At 37.0% G+C, this 18,838-nt stretch overlaps 1 protein-coding gene across 1 annotated transcript in view; it reads left to right on the top strand.

Annotated features, from left to right (window-relative positions):
* STMN2 (stathmin 2) overlaps positions 1-18,838 on the top strand; it is a 55,437-nt gene that overhangs the window by 15,237 nt on the left and 21,362 nt on the right. Inside the window, exons 2-3 of the mRNA XM_004047182.5 lie at positions 10,854-10,949; positions 15,413-15,585. Of these exons, the coding sequence (XP_004047230.1) occupies positions 10,854-10,949; positions 15,413-15,585 (269 nt within the window). The remainder of the gene's footprint in view (positions 1-10,853; positions 10,950-15,412; positions 15,586-18,838) is intronic.

Below are 18,838 nucleotides of genomic sequence, written 5' to 3'. Positions count from 1 at the left end.
TCAGTTTCTCAATACTTACCTAACTCAATCCTTACAACAACACCCTATCCCCATTTTGTGGATAAATAAACTCATGTTCAGAAGGTTGAATAAATTATCTAAGGTTGAATAGTTCCTGACCTAGAGCTCGAATCTTCAGTTTCTATCATATTCTTGCCCTTACCCTGGGGTAGCTAACATTCACTCACTAGTATTGGAGCTAAAATAAGGGAGAGAACATATAAATGAATACAAAGGAGACATTCACCTGCCTTCTCTTTCTCCTTACATAGAGAAGGTTGATTATCTGCTATTGTGAAGTTTGCCTTTTGAAGGATAGAAATGAGAAGACTTTCTTAAATTTTGCCTCTATGCCAAGAAATTAGAGTGGTACCACCAGTAGTTCCATTTTCAAACTATCACTGTAGCTAAAGCTGTGTGGTAAGGGCCAAGGAAGAGAAGAAGTATTATTGCACTTCAAAATGCACCGAAATACCAGTCAGTAGCATAATATAAAGGAATTTAGTGGAGAGAAGAGTTGACCTCAATCTGGCTCCAAGATCTTGGCTCTTAACCCCTACCCTACACTTGTTCTTCATGGGGAAGCTAACTGGGCCACTGGAAGATTCAGCAGCTACCATTTGCAGCTGAGGGACAGCCCCTCCCTGCTTAGCAACCAATGGATATGCATTTATGGAACACCTGCTAACTGCGACACACACTCCTATGTATGAGGGAAAATACAACAAATGTTAAAGGAGATGCCTTCCCTTGCCCTCAGGAAACTTAAGTATAGTTGCAAAGAAATGATTAGCAGCAAGCAAAGCCATAGAGAAGTAAGGGCTAAGGTCTGTGAAACAAGCCTGGAAAATAACCTTGTCCTTGAAAAACACAAAAAGAAAGAAAGAAAAGAAACTCCAAGGCCCTTGTGAAGGAAACCATTAAGTTTGCTTCACTTCTGTTTTTAGGAAGACACAAACCCAGTCTTAATGAACCTCAAGGCCACAACTACTGGAGACATTTAGGAATTGTCACCACATTCTAATCTATATATCCTCTGTTTGGCCCTTCCTATTAATATTTTGTAAAATTTTTGAAGATATGAGCAATGTTTAAAACCATGAGTCCCCCTTTTTTTATAAGTAATATTTAGGCTGAATAAACAAGAGAAAATAGGACATAAAGGGGAGCCAACGTGTGCCTTCATTTATAATGTATTCCCAAGTTGTGAGTTTGGTTTATCAGCAATTTATCATGCTAAATTCCAAGTCATATTTATCTATGCACATCAAACACTTGATTCTATTTTTGCCTTAATTTTTTTATTGGGTATGTTTATGACCAAGTCATATGGTATTTTCTGTGACAGATAAAATGCACAGGTTATTCCAATCTGGCTCAGCCAGTCAGAGCAACATGTAGTCCTTCTCATGTCTTAAGAATGAGTATCAAGAATTCAAAGGGAGTTCCAGATGGCATTCAAAAAGCTTATAGTTTATGCATCACTTATTCTAACAGTAGAAAAAGAATATTTGAAGCCAAAAATAGACCTTGCATGTAGCATGTGGAAGAGTAGAAATTGCCCTGATAGTTAAACAATTTGAAATTCAAGACATTAATTTCTTTATGAAGCATTTGTCACATCATAGGTAATATTTTATGCCTATCATATATACACTTATTATGAAATACAAAGAAATTATTCATTCTATCTAACTAAGACTTTGTATCCTTTACCAATATCTCTCCATTCTCCCACCTCCACCCTAGCCCCTGGAAACCACCCTTCTACTCTCTGCTTCTATGAGTTCTACTTTTTTAGTGAGATCATGCAGTATTTGTCTTTCTGTTCCTGGCTTATTTCACTTGACATAATGTCCTTCAGGCTTATCCATGTTGTCACAAATGACAGAATTTCCTTCTTAAGGCTGAATAGTATTCCATTGTGTGTATGTAGCACATTTTCTTTATTAATTCATCTGTTGATGGATACTCATATTGATTCCATATCTTGGGTCTTGTGAATAATGATGCAGTGAACATAGGAGTGCAGATATCTTTTTGACATACTGATACCACTTTGATGGGATATATACCCAGTAGTGGGACTGCTGGATCATCTAGTAGTTTTATTTTTTTTATTTATTTTTATTTTTTTATTTTGAGACAGAGCCTTGCTCTGTCGCCCAGGCCGGAGTAGTGTGGTGCCATCTAGGCTCACTGCAATCTCTGCCTCCTGGGTTCAAGCAATTTTCCTGCCTCAGCCTCCTGAGTAGCTGGGATTACAGGCACGCACCACCACGCCCAGCTAATTTTTGTATGTTTAGTAGAGACGGGGTTTCACCATGTCTCGAACTCCTGTCTCCAAGTGATCCGTCCACCTCAGACTCCCAAAGTGCTGCGATTACAGGTGTGAGCCACCACGCCTGGCCTAGTAGTTCTGTTTTTAATTTTTTGAGGAGCCTCCATACTGCTTTCCATAATGGCTCTAGGAATTTACATTCCACCAGCAGTGCACAAGGATTCCTTTTCTCCACATTCTGGCTAACCAATCTCCTGTCTTTTTGAGAACAGACATTTCAACACGTGTGAGATAATATCTCATTGTGGTTTTGATTTGCATTTCCCTGATGATTAGTGATCTTGTGCCTTTTTTCATATAACTGCTGGACATTAATATGTCTTCCTTCGAGAACTGTGTATTCAGGAGAAAATAATCACTTCTCAGAGGAGCTTTCATTTCAGAATATCCGGGAAAAAATAGAAAAAATGGAAAATTTATCCTAGAGTAATTTGTCTTTTATATTTTGACCCTGTTTGTGACATAAACTGGATGACACAAAACTGGAATGCAAAGGCTTTAGGAGGATTACTTACTTACTTGTATATTGCTTTAGGTTGTTTGCAGAAAATTATACTAATTGAAGTTCAGGCTATGATGTGATAAAATCTATGTCAGGAGATGAGTCTACATGCAAAGTTTGAGGAAGTAACATTTGAGTTTCAAAACAAAAAAGCAATTTTCAATGTCATATCTAGGTTAACCCAAAAGATTTCTTTCACCCTATTTAGCTGCCTCTAAGATGGATGCTGAAGATAATTACACTGTGGAACAATAGGACGATGCTTCACACTCACCTCACAGGCTCTGTTATTCCCACATACTGCCAGAGATACTCCAAAATAAAATCACTGCAACATCAGGCAGTTATAAACCTCAACAGTATTATTTTCTATTTATATATAGTATATTTTATATTTTACAAGTATAAAATATAATATATTTTATAAACATAAAATAGAATATATTTATTCTATTCTCTTTGACACAAAGTGACCATAAGACATATTACTTAAGTATGACTAGCAAAGTCATGGGGCTTGTCATTCAGGAGGAAACTCTTACCTAAATGTTCAGTTTTTGTTCACTGTACCATTTACATAAGCCAAACTAATGCTGCAAACTGTGCAAAACAATGCACAATGTTGTGAATGAATGGCTAAAATAAAACTCTAATGAATGGGGTTTGAAAAATGCAACTTTAGGACACTGTTGAGAAAATGTTGCACACTGCGCATTTTACAAAATTTCGTTGAAGGACACATGGATATTCTTTTTAGGATTATGGAGGGAAGCAAAATTTTGGCTCCTACATGCAGTTTTTGTGGCCTTTGCCTGAAATAGTCATCTCCCATTAATTATTTAGATGTCATTCATTTCCTAAGACAACATTTAGGGAGACTGCCTTAAGTACAATTTGTACACTACCCAGATAAGAATTCTTTTTGGTGAAACATTGATAAATATTACTTGGCAGTAACACCAAGTTAAAATATTTGTTTCACAGTCGATGTTAATAACTATTATAGATAAAGTGAATTTTATAAGACATACTCAGATCTAAAACAGCAATATGGAGCTCTTCAAATCCATTGAAACTTCATACCAGCCTACGGAAGTAGAGGTTTTTATGCAAACTCTTCAAGAAATATGCTCTGAACTTTCAATTCCTTAGATTGATAAAGGAATTAAATCATGATATAACTAATAGGTTTGTGGTACAAATTGCTGCTGCTTAATCTGACTCTGTGTCTTCCCAGTGTTCTGTATGAATTAGATATTCCATTATCTAAAGACAATCAACCCCATCCCACAGTGATAGCTCTAGGACTCCCTTTGAGTTCATTAAATCTGTATTCTCAGTCTCCAAACTTCTGGTTAATTCAAACAGAAAAGTCAACTGGCCCATGAACTAAAATAAAGTCATCTGAATTTTTTTTTATTTTGCAGTGTGATAAAAGTCTCGTACTTTTTATTTCTGAAAGTTTCTGCTTTCACTGAGAGCATAATAGGCTATCCACCCTTATGCAGTCTTATATACAAAGTCATAGTCAGGCTAAATTCAAAAATCCATGTGAGATAGAAGTCAACATTTATCTTCTGGAGAAAAGCCACACATTACAACAAAGTGAACAATGAAGCTGGCATCCTTATCACTGGTGACCAAAACATTTGTGACTCTGGACATTGGCCCCACAAATGCGATAATCATTCTGCATAGGAAGTGAGTTTTGCTAATTAAAAATGGATCCAAAATACTTTCTACTCTTCAGCCAAGAATTAAAAAGTAATAGGGAGAAATTGAGATCACTTGGGTGCTACATTGAGCCATTCTGGAGAAGCAATTCAGAGAATGTCATGGCAGCCTCAAATTGCTGCTCAGGAGCATCCCAGCTTAGAAGATTGCAGGAAGGGAAGAGCATAGTCATTCTTACATGAGAACTGTCCTCAACCAGATGAATAGACTCTCCATTTTTTACCCTGGCTTTGTCTCATTTAAGTCCCAACCAATCTAGCTATGATTTTAGGTTTTACTACCTGCTAGTATTTAGGAGCTTAGGGGGTAAAAAAAAACCCTCAATACTCAGAATTAGACTTGGTGATAAAAATCTTGACACATAAACAGAATAAAGCACTTTCATTACTCCTCTAAACCACAGTGTCATTTGGTCTCTATCAAGGACTGTAAGAATTTCTTTCATCAGGGGAAAGAAAAAAAGGACAAGAGCCTGCAAGATGTAGCGGAACTCTCATTAAACACAGCAGGAGCTTTAACTGGAATCCAGAGTAAGGTGAGGTACAAGGTTACAACAATTTACTGCTTCTATTACAATTTTGATCACAAGGACTGATTCATGTCATCTAGTTTCTTTTCCTTGTCACTATCACTGGTGCTAAGAATACATCAAATTGAAATTTAAGAGCCTCATATGTTTCTGTATAACCCAGTGATGGGTTGTACTGCTTTGACCTTCTTAAATGTCCCTTTATTTGATTTGATATCCATTCCCATAGAAAAACTATAATGCTTTGGTTGGTCAAAACATTAATCTTTCAAAACCTCCCTGGCTTAGAAAACCAAATTTTTGTAGAGAGAGATGGGTAGAATCTAATTTTATTCTAAAGCAATTAGCATTACATCATCACAGCAGAAATATCTAGAATATTACCTCATGTCAGTGATCTTCTGATATGTTAAAAAGGGTATTTTAAAATCTGAGTTATTTCTTTTTCTTTTTAAAGTTACATCATTAATTACATACTCATCAACCAAAATGTTTTATGCTCCAAATTTGAACCGATATAGTATGTAAGAAGTGTTCAAAATGAAATTATTTTGGTCTATTTTGTCTTTGAAGAAGATCACAGGGATGGACCTCCCAAAAGGATTTTTAAATGGGATTACATATCTGACTTTTAAAAAAATTATCTGACCTTGAGTTATAGTGCCCCAAAGCAAGCAAACTTCCAAACACACAATATGATCAGAATTGAGTTAAAATTATCATCAGGGGCTTAATTTCTGAAATTAAAAAGGAAATGTTATTTCCTTATGAAAAGAAAAGGAACCAAAAATGAACTGCAAGGTAGCTGATTTCTGTCTATGTTAAGACTTAGGTAATGGGAGAAAGGGAAAAGGAAGGACAGAATTAGGAGAGGAGCAGTGTTTAACAATTGCAGGTGCAAGACTCAAATTTTTTAGAATCCATTAGCAGAGAACCCTATTTCTCCCATTAACTGCTGTCCTTTTAAATCCTGGCACCAGCTCTGAGGACTGCAGGGTCCATAGCTAGTGCCCCACTCCACCCAGTTTAAAGACACCACTGCCTGGAAATGACAGGGGTTTTTTTCTTAAGGAAAGAGGTGTTTTCTGCCACGTATATATAAACTGGTAAGCTTAAATAAAGTGCTTTTGTCCTTTCTGTCTATCAGAAACTGTGCAAATCGAATTGCTGTAAAACCAAGGGCAAGAGACATCAATCCTGCATTCTATAGCATCTGATTTTATCCTTTACTTTATCCCCAGGCACATTTCAAAAGGAAAAAAATGAGGTTGCATTTAAATTGAGTATTTGGGACTTGCCAAGAAAACCTCCCGCTAGACTAATATGATTGCAGGGAAAACAAGAGAAAGGAAAAGTGGGAAGGGAGTGTGCTAACAGATCCTGGGCCTCGTCAGCAGAGCCGTCCTGAGCACAACGCCATGGTCAGACATCTGGTCCCGCGAATGACGTTTTCTTTATGGTCATTAAGAACACCAGTGTGTCGGGACACAAACAAGTATTCCTTTCAGGGATTATGACACATTTTCTCCCAAAGTAGTATATTAATGACATTTCCAGAGCATTCTTTACTATCTTTTATATGTGATCAGGAAGTCTAATGCATATCACTACTTCTTTTACACACAGCATTAGCCAAAACTAAAGTGTCAAATACAATTTTGCCTAGGATGAATAAACAGAAGAAATTTTCATGACACTGCACTATCAATTCCAAATTAAATAACAACAAAATGATAAGTGTTAAAATTCATATTAATGATTGTTCCCACACAAGCCGGAAAAAAATCTTTCTAAGAAGTCTTTCATGAGTTAATCCCATCTTTCAAAGTGTTCAGTGGCTCCGAATTCAGTTACTGTTTCCTATCAGTTCTTCTTTCATTAAGTCTCTTCCCTTTTTTTTCTCTTTGCACTATTTCCCTTAGCCAGGTACATAATCTGCTGTGCTTTATTCATTTGTGTCTTAAGTTTGTTTCCCGATGACATACCTTTCCAGCAACGCCATCTGGGGAGTTTGGGCAACTGTACCACGTTAGGAGGAAACCCTTCTTCACAGGAGAGTGTGCCTTTGCTGCAGGCAAGGAATCAGGATTTGCTTGGACTGTGGTTGCAGCTGGCTTTTAAGGATCTCCTTAGAATGCAAGCAACTCATCAATGAGAATCTCTGCAATGGCTGTCACTGGGTAGAGTCATGCTATGTGGGGTCATAGCCTTGATACAAATAACAGTAAAGATAAAAATGCTATTAAAGGAATCACCCACAGAGGTTAACTGGGTTTTGTCCCCAGACCACCTCGAACAAGAAAGAACATTTTTATCGTCATTTTCTTAGTTTTAGCTGATAAAACAAAGTACCATAAACTAGGTGGCTTATAAACAACAGAAATTTATTTTTCACAGCTTTGGAGACTGGAAGTCTGAGATCAGGCCGCCAGAATGATCAGATTCTAGTTAGGGCCTACTTTGCTTTTGCAGACTGACAACTTCTAGCTGCATTTTCACGTGGCAAAAAGAGATTGAGCTAGCTCTCCGGTCTCTTCTTATAAGGACATTAATCCCATTCATGAAGGCTTCACCTTCATCATCTAATTACTCTCCAAAGACCCCACCTCCAAATACTATCACATTGGGAATTAGATTTCAAATACAAATTTTGTGGGGACACAAATATTCAGTCCCTAATAGTAATGATTACTCATTATACATAGGGCTCTAAATGTGCTAGCTTCTGACAGTTTTTACACTCACTTCTCTTTATTAGCTTGTCAAGCATAATTAGGGCAGTGGCCTTACTGAAAATTATTGAATTTATTTTCCTAAGGACAGATATTGAGGAGTTTTTTCTTCACTAAAAATTCATGTTCTGATACAGCTTTCATCTGTTACTACTTTGTGAGATGGAAAATCTTTTATTTTATTTTTATGCTTGGATTGACCCTTCTTAATAAAGTCGGCATGTAATATGCTTCATGTGCTTCTAATATGTGCTTAATTTTGCAAAATGTTTTGGATACCAGATTGCATTTCTCTTCCAAAAAACGTACCAGCCTACAAAACCTTGCTGTTATTGTTTTCAATTAGTCCATGGAATTAAATGTATTAAATGTTTTATGCTCTGGCAGAAATTATGATTCTCACTTAACATCCATATAAATCTGGATCTGCCTGGGCCTTTATAAGTGACACAATTTCATTAACTGAATAAACAAATGATACAAAGAAATTTGGTTTAGCCTTCTAAAATTCCAAAGGCGTTCAACAAAATATCTCAGAATGGATGTTCCAGGACTTTTATGGCACAGGACAACATGTATTGCTTATTTTAAGAAAATAAGCTAAATAGTGAGGAGATTCTTTTAGCAGATCCTCAGGATGTGTTAGGTTGAATCATAGGCAAATGATATTTGATCTTTGCACCTGTTAACACATTGAACCTCATCCTAAAATTGTAGAGCTAGAAGAAAGCCTTCTGGCAGTTTTTAAATAGATTGATTTACTGCAATTTATCCAGAAGCTTCACCGTTGTCACTGACTACATGTGACTTTGGCCTCTGTGGGGCTATATCCTCATTTGTAAAATTGGTGGTGAGGTAGGTGGACAGTTGACTAAATATCTCTTAGAATAATTCTAATATCTGTAGATCTAAAGCATCCAGGGGTTGAATATGTTTCTTTCTGGCCAAGAAAAGATGCACCTGTCAATAATGCCCAAACTCATCTTCTGAGAATCCTCTTTCCCAAGATACCCACTCTCCCTTGGGTTATATTATAGTAATGATCAGAAGCCCCTGCCAAGAAGAAACTGTTAACCTGGGAGGTCTATATTTTATGTCACAGCCATCTGTTTATACTTTCTCACAAGTTAGTGCACAGTATACCCATCATTTTCTTCCATTTTCCTTAATTTATTCATTTTACTAATTGCATAATTAACAAAAGTAAGAAGATTTTACCTCCTTATCCCCATCTGGTAGTTTGCAGATACTTGGCCTGATGACAACTGACAGTGATGAGATACTCACCAAGTTTACCAGGACAGGAGGCTTCCTAGAGAAAAAATGAGAAAATGAAATGGGGAAGGGGAGTGAAGGATTGAGGAGGTGACAATCTGGACTCTTGCAACTGCATAGCAAGGTTGGCACACAAGCTGGGTTGCAACAGAGGGAAGGAGATCCTTATCAGATGTAATCAGAGCTCAGATCCAGGGCTTTGGTGTGTGTAGAAAGAGGGAGAGACAAAGAACTTAAAACAGAGCTGCCTTTTGACCTTGCAATCCCATTGCTTGGTATATACCCAAAGGAGAATAAATCATTCTACTAAAAAGACACATGCGCTTGTATGTTCATGGCAGCACTATTCACAATAGCTAAGACATGGAATCAAACTAGGTGCCCATCTATGGCAGATTGGATAAAGAAAATGTGGTAAATATACAGCATGCAATACAACATGGCCATAAGAAAAAATGGAATCATGTCCTTTGCTGCAACATGGATGCAGTTGGGACCCATAATCCTAAGTGAATTAACACAGGAACAGAAAACCAAATACAGCATGTTCTCACTTATAAGTGGGAGCTAAACACTGAGCACACATGGACATAAACATGAGAACAGTAAACACTGTGGACTACTAGAGGGGGGAAGGAGAGAGGTTTGTAAAACTACCTATCAGGTGCTATGCTCAATACCTGGGTGATGGGATTTACACCCCAAACATCAGCATCATTTAATATTCCCATGTAAAAAGACTGCACATATACCCCTTATATCTAAAATAAAACTTGAAATTAAAAAAGAAAGAAAGAAAGAAAGAGGCTGGAAATAGAGGCTCACACCTGTAATCCCAGCACTTTGGGTGGCCAAGGTGGGTGGATTGCTTGAGCCCGGGAATTCAAGACCAGCCTCAGAAACCTGGTGAAACTCTGTCTGTACAAAAAATACAAAAATTATCCAGGCATGGTGGAGCACACCTGTAGTCCCAGCTAATGGGGAGGCTGAGGGGGGAACATCACTTGAGCCCAGGAGGTGGAGGTTGCAGTGAGCTGGGATCACACCACTGCACTACAGCCTGGGTAACAGAGCAACTCTGTCTCAAAGAGAGAGAGGAAAGAAAAAAGAAAAGATGGACAGATAAGAAAATGCACTTGGAGATTAAGAGAAAGCAGCAACATAGGACCCTGGATAATGTGTTTGCTTAATAACTATCCTGATGAGTTATCTGACTATTCCCAAATGAGTACATGGCAATTCAGGCTGAACCAACAGAGTAGCCCTCCGGAATCTTACTTATGTACAATAGACCTGCACGCACATTTACTAGAATGAGCCTCTCTCTCTGGTAATCATGTCTGCTTCCACTAATTCCATCTGTTTCCTCTCTCTCCCTCCTATCCTGCTAGATCTTAATTCCTTCGACCTTCCCTTGTTTTTCTAACTCCCTTTCTTTCTCTTGTCATTCAACCTGCTAGATCTTATTCCTTCGACCTTCCCTTGTTTTTCTAACTCCCTTTCTTTCTCTTGTCATTTAACCTGCTATACTATGCAATTGATGTCCTCTGCAATAAGGAACATGCACTTCAGAATTCTGTTGACATCTTGCATTCCTTTATATTTAGTGAAAGAACGCAAAGGAGTCTACCTGGCAATATTCACTCTGCAGGGGGCAATAATTATTATTCAAATTAAAGGAAGCAGTAAAGAGAAATTCAGAAAAAATGAAATATACTAATCTTCAGCTTTTCATTTCAGCCTACAAGGAAAAAATGAAGGAGCTGTCCATGCTGTCACTGATCTGCTCTTGCTTTTACCCGGAACCTCGCAACATCAACATCTATACTTACGATGGTGAGTAACCTAGGATAGACATACCCCTGCTAGCTAGATCATTTGGAAAGGTTGACATATATTTGTTTCTTACAGCTCCTGATATAATTACATCAATATTTTGTAGCTCTCACTATTGACTTGCCGTGTCTAGCTATTATGTCCAATTGATTACCTATTGCTGAAAACAGTTTGAATTTGATGCTAATAACAACACATCAATGTCTGTTAAGAAACGTGGATGGATTCTTATTAACAGCCACATCCAGCATATCAACATGCACAATATGTCTAAGGTCTTTCTTTGCAAATAATTTAATAGGCTAAGCCATAATTGGAGTAGATCATAATTTGTAAGAAAATGCTTTATACTTAGAAAACTCAAGAGAAAGAATCAACAACCATAATTGTTTTTGCTTTATTGTAGTCTTTATAAAGTTTCTATACTTTGTATATACATGTCAACCAGCTAATGATAATAATAATTGACTCAATAAATAAAACTGACTTATGACTGAGGCCCTAGATAAAGAGGGTCTGAAAAGAAAAGCCTAAAGAATTAGCATGGCAATTAACATGATTGAGGTGCAACTCTTTAGGTTTGATTTATCCTGATTCATTTTGCTTACTTTGGCTCTGCCACAATCCACATGATCTTGGGCAAATAGATACTTGGATTCTCTAAGTCTCATTTAACTCTAGCATCTTCCTCTTGGAGTTGTTGTGAGGTTTAAATGGTTTAATGTAAGTCAAATACGCAAAACCAAGCCTAGCTCATTATATCACTCTACAATGATAGCTATTATTATCAACATCATCCTTACCTAATTCAGTCAATTTAACTAAAATATTTTATACAGTTCTATGTATCCTAGATATCCCTAAGGCATATTTTGCTAACTCTCAGGCTCACAATTATTTTTCTTTTCCATATATGTAAAGAAAGACATTAATGACAAAACAAACTGACCTTGTGGCAGTTAACCCCTTCTGCACCTTTAAAGCCTATTCAAGGACTCAAAGGCATTTACCTTCCAAAGTTATTCTATCGTAGCACAAAAATCATAAATGCTAATTAACTGTTCCATAAGGAAATGTCCTCCATGTGAAAGGAATTCTGTCTCCAAACGAAACATTCATTAGAATGCAGGGCCAATGCCTACTTTGTACAAATTCATTCGGTCAGCAAATAAATTAGACAGACCTTTATTATTTGCTAGATGTAGCTGTGAAGAAGGATCCAGCTATGTTTCTTATGGGTTGTCACTGAGGATCCAGAGTTCCATAGGGCGTAGTCCTCACCTTCAAAGAATTCAGGGCTTAGTAGAAGAGTCTCACACAAATGACTAGAATGTAGAACACAGAGTGGTTAGGACAAAGGAGCCACGGATGGTTTTTGCTGGGTTAGGGAATGAAAAAAGGGGAAGAAAAAATTGTGAAGTTACGTGTGAGCTGATTCTTGAAATAAGCTGTTTTTATTTGCCTGCGTTCTCTTATAATCCTTTTCCATAGGCTTCCATAATTTTTATTGAGCTGTATTTAAAGTTGAATAGATAATTCAACATTTCTCGTAAACTGTGCTTCCTAAAATAGTCCGTAGAGAATTTCAAATTTCTGCAGTCTTTAACTTGACCTGGTATTTCTATGTTAGATAATAATGTGACTTGTTTATTGCAGGCAAACATTATAGCAAGAAATTATTATTATTGTTTACATTTGTAAGCACTAAGTATATGGCTTGTGCTTTGCATTCAGCATCCTTTATCATTTAATCTTCACAACCACATTAGAAGGAAAGTACTCTTTTTATTTCCATCTTTTAAATGAGGAAATAAAAGCATAAAGAAGTTAATTAACTTACCTAGTGTCACACAGCTATTAAGAGGGGCTTACTATTTGGATGCAAATATAGGCAGTTCTAATTCCAGAGCCTCTAATCTAAGCCATTTAAAACCCCATCACCTTATCAAATAAGCTGTTTTTATTTGCCCGTGTTCTCTTATAATCCTTATCCATAGGCTTACATAATTTTTATAAAATTGTATTTAAAATTTAAGTATAATCTTGGATGCCATCAGGAAAATGAAAAACATTTTTACATTTGTGAAGGAAAAAGCCCACATCATTTCCAATATAGTTATTGAGTTAGTATTATCTAGACTATCTATTAGCAGCTAAGGATCTGAGGTCAAGGCCTGCCAGCCTGGCATTTTACTTGACCACAACCTCCATGTGCACTAACCAGGCTGCTAAAAGAACATTAACGGGAACATAACCTGCTGGCTTGGTTGCCACAATTTTAAAAAGACGTTAATAAATTAGAGAGCACTTAGAGGTTAGGAAATAATATGGTGGTAAAGATCTAGAAACAGTGTCATTCTGGGGCACTTGAAGATGTTTAGCCTGGAGGAACAACTTGAAATGGAACATAACTGTTTTCAAATACTTGAAAAATGGTGGTGCACCACAGGGAATGGCCTAATCATGGGTAGCTTCAGACTTCAAACAAGGATCAGTGGGCTAAAACCAGAGAGATGGAGTTTGGGACTCAAAGAATGCTCATCTGAAATTGAGGGCTGACCAGCGAGGTTCTTTTAAAAATCATTGTATTTTACTAAATTGTGAGTTCTGTAATTATAAATGTCCTAGCAGGTGCTAGCTGTCATCTTTTCTATTATAAATTATACTATTTTATATTATAATTTATATTATGCACGATTACAACATAAGGGTCTGATAATCTGCTTATCTTTAATACATAAGCCACTGATAGAAAATAAGTGGCTAACCATTCTTCAGTTCTTTTTTTTATTGACAACAATTGTATATGTTTGTGGTGTATGGCATAATTTGAAATATGTATACATTAGGGAATGGCTAAGTGAAGCAAATTCACATATGCATTACCTCACACGCCTGTCATTTATTTGTGATGAGAACAAAAAATCTACTCTTTCAGTGATTTTCAAGAATACAGTACATTGTTATTAACAATAGTCAGCATGGTGTACAATAAGTCTTCTGTGGCCGGGCGCGGTGGCTCACGCCTGTAATCCCAGCACTTTGGGAGGCCAAGGCTGGCAGATCACGAGGTCAGGAGTTCGAGACCAGCCTGGCCAACATGCTGAAACCTTGCCTCTACTAAAAATACAAAAATTAGCTGAGCGTGGTGGTGAGCGCCTGTAGTCCCAGCTACTCAGGAGGCTGAGGTAGGAGAATTGCTTGAACCTGGGAGGCGGAGGTTGCAGTGAGCCGAGATAGTGCCATTGCACTCCAGCCTGGCAAAAGAGGGAAACTCCATCTCAATAATAAGTCTCTTGTATTTGTTCTTCCTGTTTAACTGAAATTATGTATTCTTTGATCAACATCTCCCCAGTCTCCACCCCTAATCCCTGGTAACCACAATTCTACTCTGCTTCCATGAGTTCAACTTTATGAATAGTCCACATGTAAGTGAGATCATGTGGTATTTGTCTTTCTGTGCCTAGCTTATTTCACTTAGCATAGTGTCCTCCAGGTTCACCCATGTTGTCAAAAATGACAGGATTTCCCCCAACTTTTTTTAAGGCTGAACAGTATTCCATGTGTATGTGTATAAATTAGATTAGCAGATGTTGCCACTCCCTCCTCCACCACAGTGGCTCCATCCCTGGCTCCTGGCTCCAGCCGAGTACACTAGAGGAGGATGTTCTAAGCAGCAACAACACAGGAGCAAAGACATTACAATGGGGTGTTGTCTTATTGCCCCCATTAGACTGTAAGCATCTTGAAGACAAGGACCCCCATCACAGAGTGATGTTGTCATCCCTGGAGTGGGCACCGTGCATGATTGATGACTGGAAGCAATGAACATACAGAAGGGCAAAACAGAAATCAGCAGGATGCTTTGCATTTCAGCATTGACTTTGCCAAATATGCCCAACTGTTCAGGGAGTTATATTGGTTCTAACGTAGCTCCTGTGATTCCTAAGCACAGGAATGGTGATAATATATATAATGGTGTATGCATATATACGCATATCTAGATAATGATATCTCATTATATGTGAGAACTGAAGAACTCCGTTATTTTTCTCGTCTAACCAAAAAGGGCCTACAGCTACGATAATTTCCAAACAAATAAATCTGTGCTACTTGATTTTCATGCAAAGCTCATATTTGTTCAAAAGGAAAATAAAGCTTAATTTAAAATCAATTTAGGCTAGTTTTATCTAAGTATGCTTACCGTTATTCAACTCCCTGCAGATATTGTCAAATTTCTCAATATGGTAAATATTTATTCTGTTAAAATATATCCATAGTTACACTAGAGACAGAGAGGCCTTATATGTTCTAAACAACATAGAGCAAATGCTCATAAACAGCATTTTATTCCTATCTCCCGGAATAACAACGCTACTTCCAATTGCTGGAATCTAAATTATTAAAATAAACCCATGCTGCAAGCTTTGTATGCTTAACATTCTCAAATGTTCACTTTTCAGATATGGAAGTAAAGCAAATCAACAAACGTGCCTCTGGCCAGGCTTTTGAGCTGATCTTGAAGCCACCATCTCCTATCTCAGAAGCCCCACGAACTTTAGCTTCTCCAAAGAAGAAAGACCTGTCCCTGGAGGAGATCCAGAAGAAACTGGAGGCTGCAGAGGAAAGAAGAAAGGTAACTTTTTCCATAGGTTTTCCTTCTCTCTCTCTCCCTCCCCTGCTCCTCCCTCTCACACACTCGGGCACACACGCACGCACACACACACACACATACAGAGAACAATGACAGCTGAACCTGTGCCATGCCAACATGTATAGGTTTTCAGTAGACACAGAGCCAGGCTAGCTGGGGTAAAAACTGTAAGATAAATGCTAATTTTAGGCTAGCCAAACCAGAGCTCTCAAAAACCCAAAGAGCTTCAGTGCTCTAGTGCCCCTTCCCCTGTATTGAATCCCCCTATTATAAAAGCCTCCCTTCCCTAGACCATCAGGCAGAAGCACTGTAGAGAAAACACAGCCCTGGCAAACTCCAGTGGTGGGGAGGGGAAGAAGTGCTGCTTCCTCCCTCTCAGGATCTGTGTCACCCCCTTTGTCAGGCATGGTTTTCCTTGGAATTACAAATTACCAGATCTTCCCTCCAAGATCTTTCCTGCCCAGGGTAAGGGCCAAGAGCTTGCCCCTTTCCTCTTCAGAGTCCCACTGCCTGCCCTGGAAGTTGGTCCTTCCAAGATCAGGACCTTCTCTGAGTTCTTTGAATATGTTCTTTATCTTTTTCTAAGCCTTGATGGGGATTTTTCTCAGCCTTGATGGGGATTTTTCTCTTTTTGCCATTGGTCCCTGCTTGTATTAAAGAGCTTTCCTTTTGCCAAATCTTTACTTTTCCATAATCACGTGGCTAAGAAGAGCCAAGGGTATTAATATTTGAGAACACTTAGAAATCCTAGGGACTGTGTACACAGACAGAAGTTGTTTGAATGTGTCTGTTCCAACCATGTGGTTATGGTAGTTAATCCCATCAAGGTACTCACGATCATCCAAAAATGGAATTCTTTTATGTAATTCATCTCCACATTGTATTTCCCATTATTTTTTATGATATAATTTTAGAATCAGGTAATCACTAAGAACATGTTCCCTGCACAGTTTTATGATGTTTTCTGTAAAAAGTCAGCCAACACTTTGGACACTTCTATGTTGGATAATTAAAAACAGAATGAAGATAATCCTTCTCCTAAAGATTGAATTCTCCAAGAGAGAATGCAGGACAAACACAGATGTGCTGTGTATAGTATATGTGCATATATACACGCATATATGTACACAAATATGTGTATTATCAAATAATGAGGCTCAAACATTAGAAATCCTTAGACTAAATTTTCTAAACAAGAAAACACTAATCTTTGTAGTTGAAAAAAAATCCTCCTATGATATGTAACATGCTGATCTCAATTTTCACCTAAGAGTGATGTTCTCCAAATGTCCGATGAGCATTTCATATATATATATAAATTTTTATATATATAATTACAATGGTAATTGGTATATAGAGATATCTATATTATAGATATATATAGCTATCTCTATATATTACATATACCAATTATAGATATAGATATAACAATGGTAACTGGTGTATATGTGATGTGTATATATGTATATGTATACCATAATTCTATATTAATATTGTATATATGCCATAATTATATATTAATATTGGTATATATATACCATGATTATATATTAATATTGGTGTGTGTATGTGTGTGTATATATATATATATAAAATACTAGTTATCATTGTTCTAGATTTAAAAAACAGGAACCTGAGCTACTAACTCGACTATATATATATACAGGAAGTTGCTTTAAAACATTTTTATCAGCTTTTTTATTGTCATTTATAGCTTTATTCTCACAGTAAAGCTAAAATAAAGTATTCAACATTATCAAAACTTTGCTGCCAGCAGATGTAAGCAATACCTAAAACAGTGGAGAGCATGTTGCACCCAAAGCAGTTTAAGTTCTGACCCAAGCACTGGTATCTTATAGGCACTGGGTAGAGATAAGAGTCATAGGTCGACATATATTGAGATGCTATGACTTGATTAAAATATGGAGTCAGTGACTGAGGTGAAATTAAAACTCAAACCACAATTCAACATCCTGATTTAGGATGTTGCTGGTGTTTCTAGGTACTACACTTAATTTGAAAGAAATTATTGAGGATAAAAAAAGAACTGGGATCAACAAAATTAACTAGGTGTTCTTATAAGAGTCCCTGAGGTTACTAATTAATGAATCTGATAAAGCTCCTGCACCCTGACAGCAAGAAATTATCAATGATTATACATTTAAACAATTGAATTGAACTAGAAACTGGCCACATGGTTAAAAGACATTTACAAATGTAATCATCCAGTGTTATGATGCCCAGAAAAAAAAAAAAATCCTTAGAATGCTTTAAAAGCCATATTCCATCACCTTTCCAGTTATTTGTTAAACATTTTGTAATGCAAAAATCACCGTATAGATTATGCCCTAGTGGTCGGGTTTTATTTTTAGTTTTTTATGTTTTTTTTTTTTGTTAATGGTAGAGTTTTAATTAAAAGAAAATACAACTAATTAGCAGAAAGTGCCAACTTTAAAAAATCACTAATTGATTTTATTCTATTGGGTTATACTGACTTAATTAGCACTAATTTAAAGAACTATTAATTATGTTTAAAGAGTCTTTAGCAAGTGCATATATCTCAGTAATTATGTTAGCAAGGACATGCCTGTAACCAAAACCCAACTCAACTAGTTAAAACAAAAAGCAAATATGTGACTAAAAAGTCTAGGAGTGGCTACAGCATCAGGAACAGCTGGATCCAGGGATCACAGTATTATCAGAAAACTTTCTTTCAGTGCCTGTCATCTCTTCCTGCATTTAACTGGTTTCATTATCAAGAAAGTTTAATTTCAATAGTCAGTTCCAAATTATTTTTCTCACAACTTAGCGACTCCAGCAGAAACAGAGCTTCTTTTTCCCAATAGTTTAACAAAAGTCCTGAAATTGAGTCTCAATGGCCTGGCCTGGATCACAGGCCCAACCCAGAACCAATCATTATGGCCAAGAGGATGTAGTAGTTTGATATGCTAGCCTGAATCACATGCCCACCACTGACCTGCAAAGGATTTTAGGTAAGATCCCTGGGGCAAGAATTGTGGAGGGGTAGTTCCCCAGAAGAAAATCGAGGTGTTCTCACAAGAGGAAGGGGTAATGGATGTTAAGTAAACAAAACTATAGATGTCCACATTTTCTATCTATAAATGTTTAGTGTTACTATAACAATTAGAATAATAATTTAGTTCATACACTATTCAATTTGTATCTCTCTTCTGTTGCACTGCTGCCGTTCTTTTCTTACAGATAGAATTAAAAA

The sequence above is a fragment of the Gorilla gorilla genome, chromosome 7 (genome assembly GCF_029281585.2).
Source record: "Gorilla gorilla gorilla isolate KB3781 chromosome 7, NHGRI_mGorGor1-v2.1_pri, whole genome shotgun sequence".
NCBI lineage: Eukaryota > Metazoa > Chordata > Mammalia > Primates > Hominidae > Gorilla > Gorilla gorilla.
This window is presented reverse-complemented; position numbering and strand designations above follow the sequence as displayed.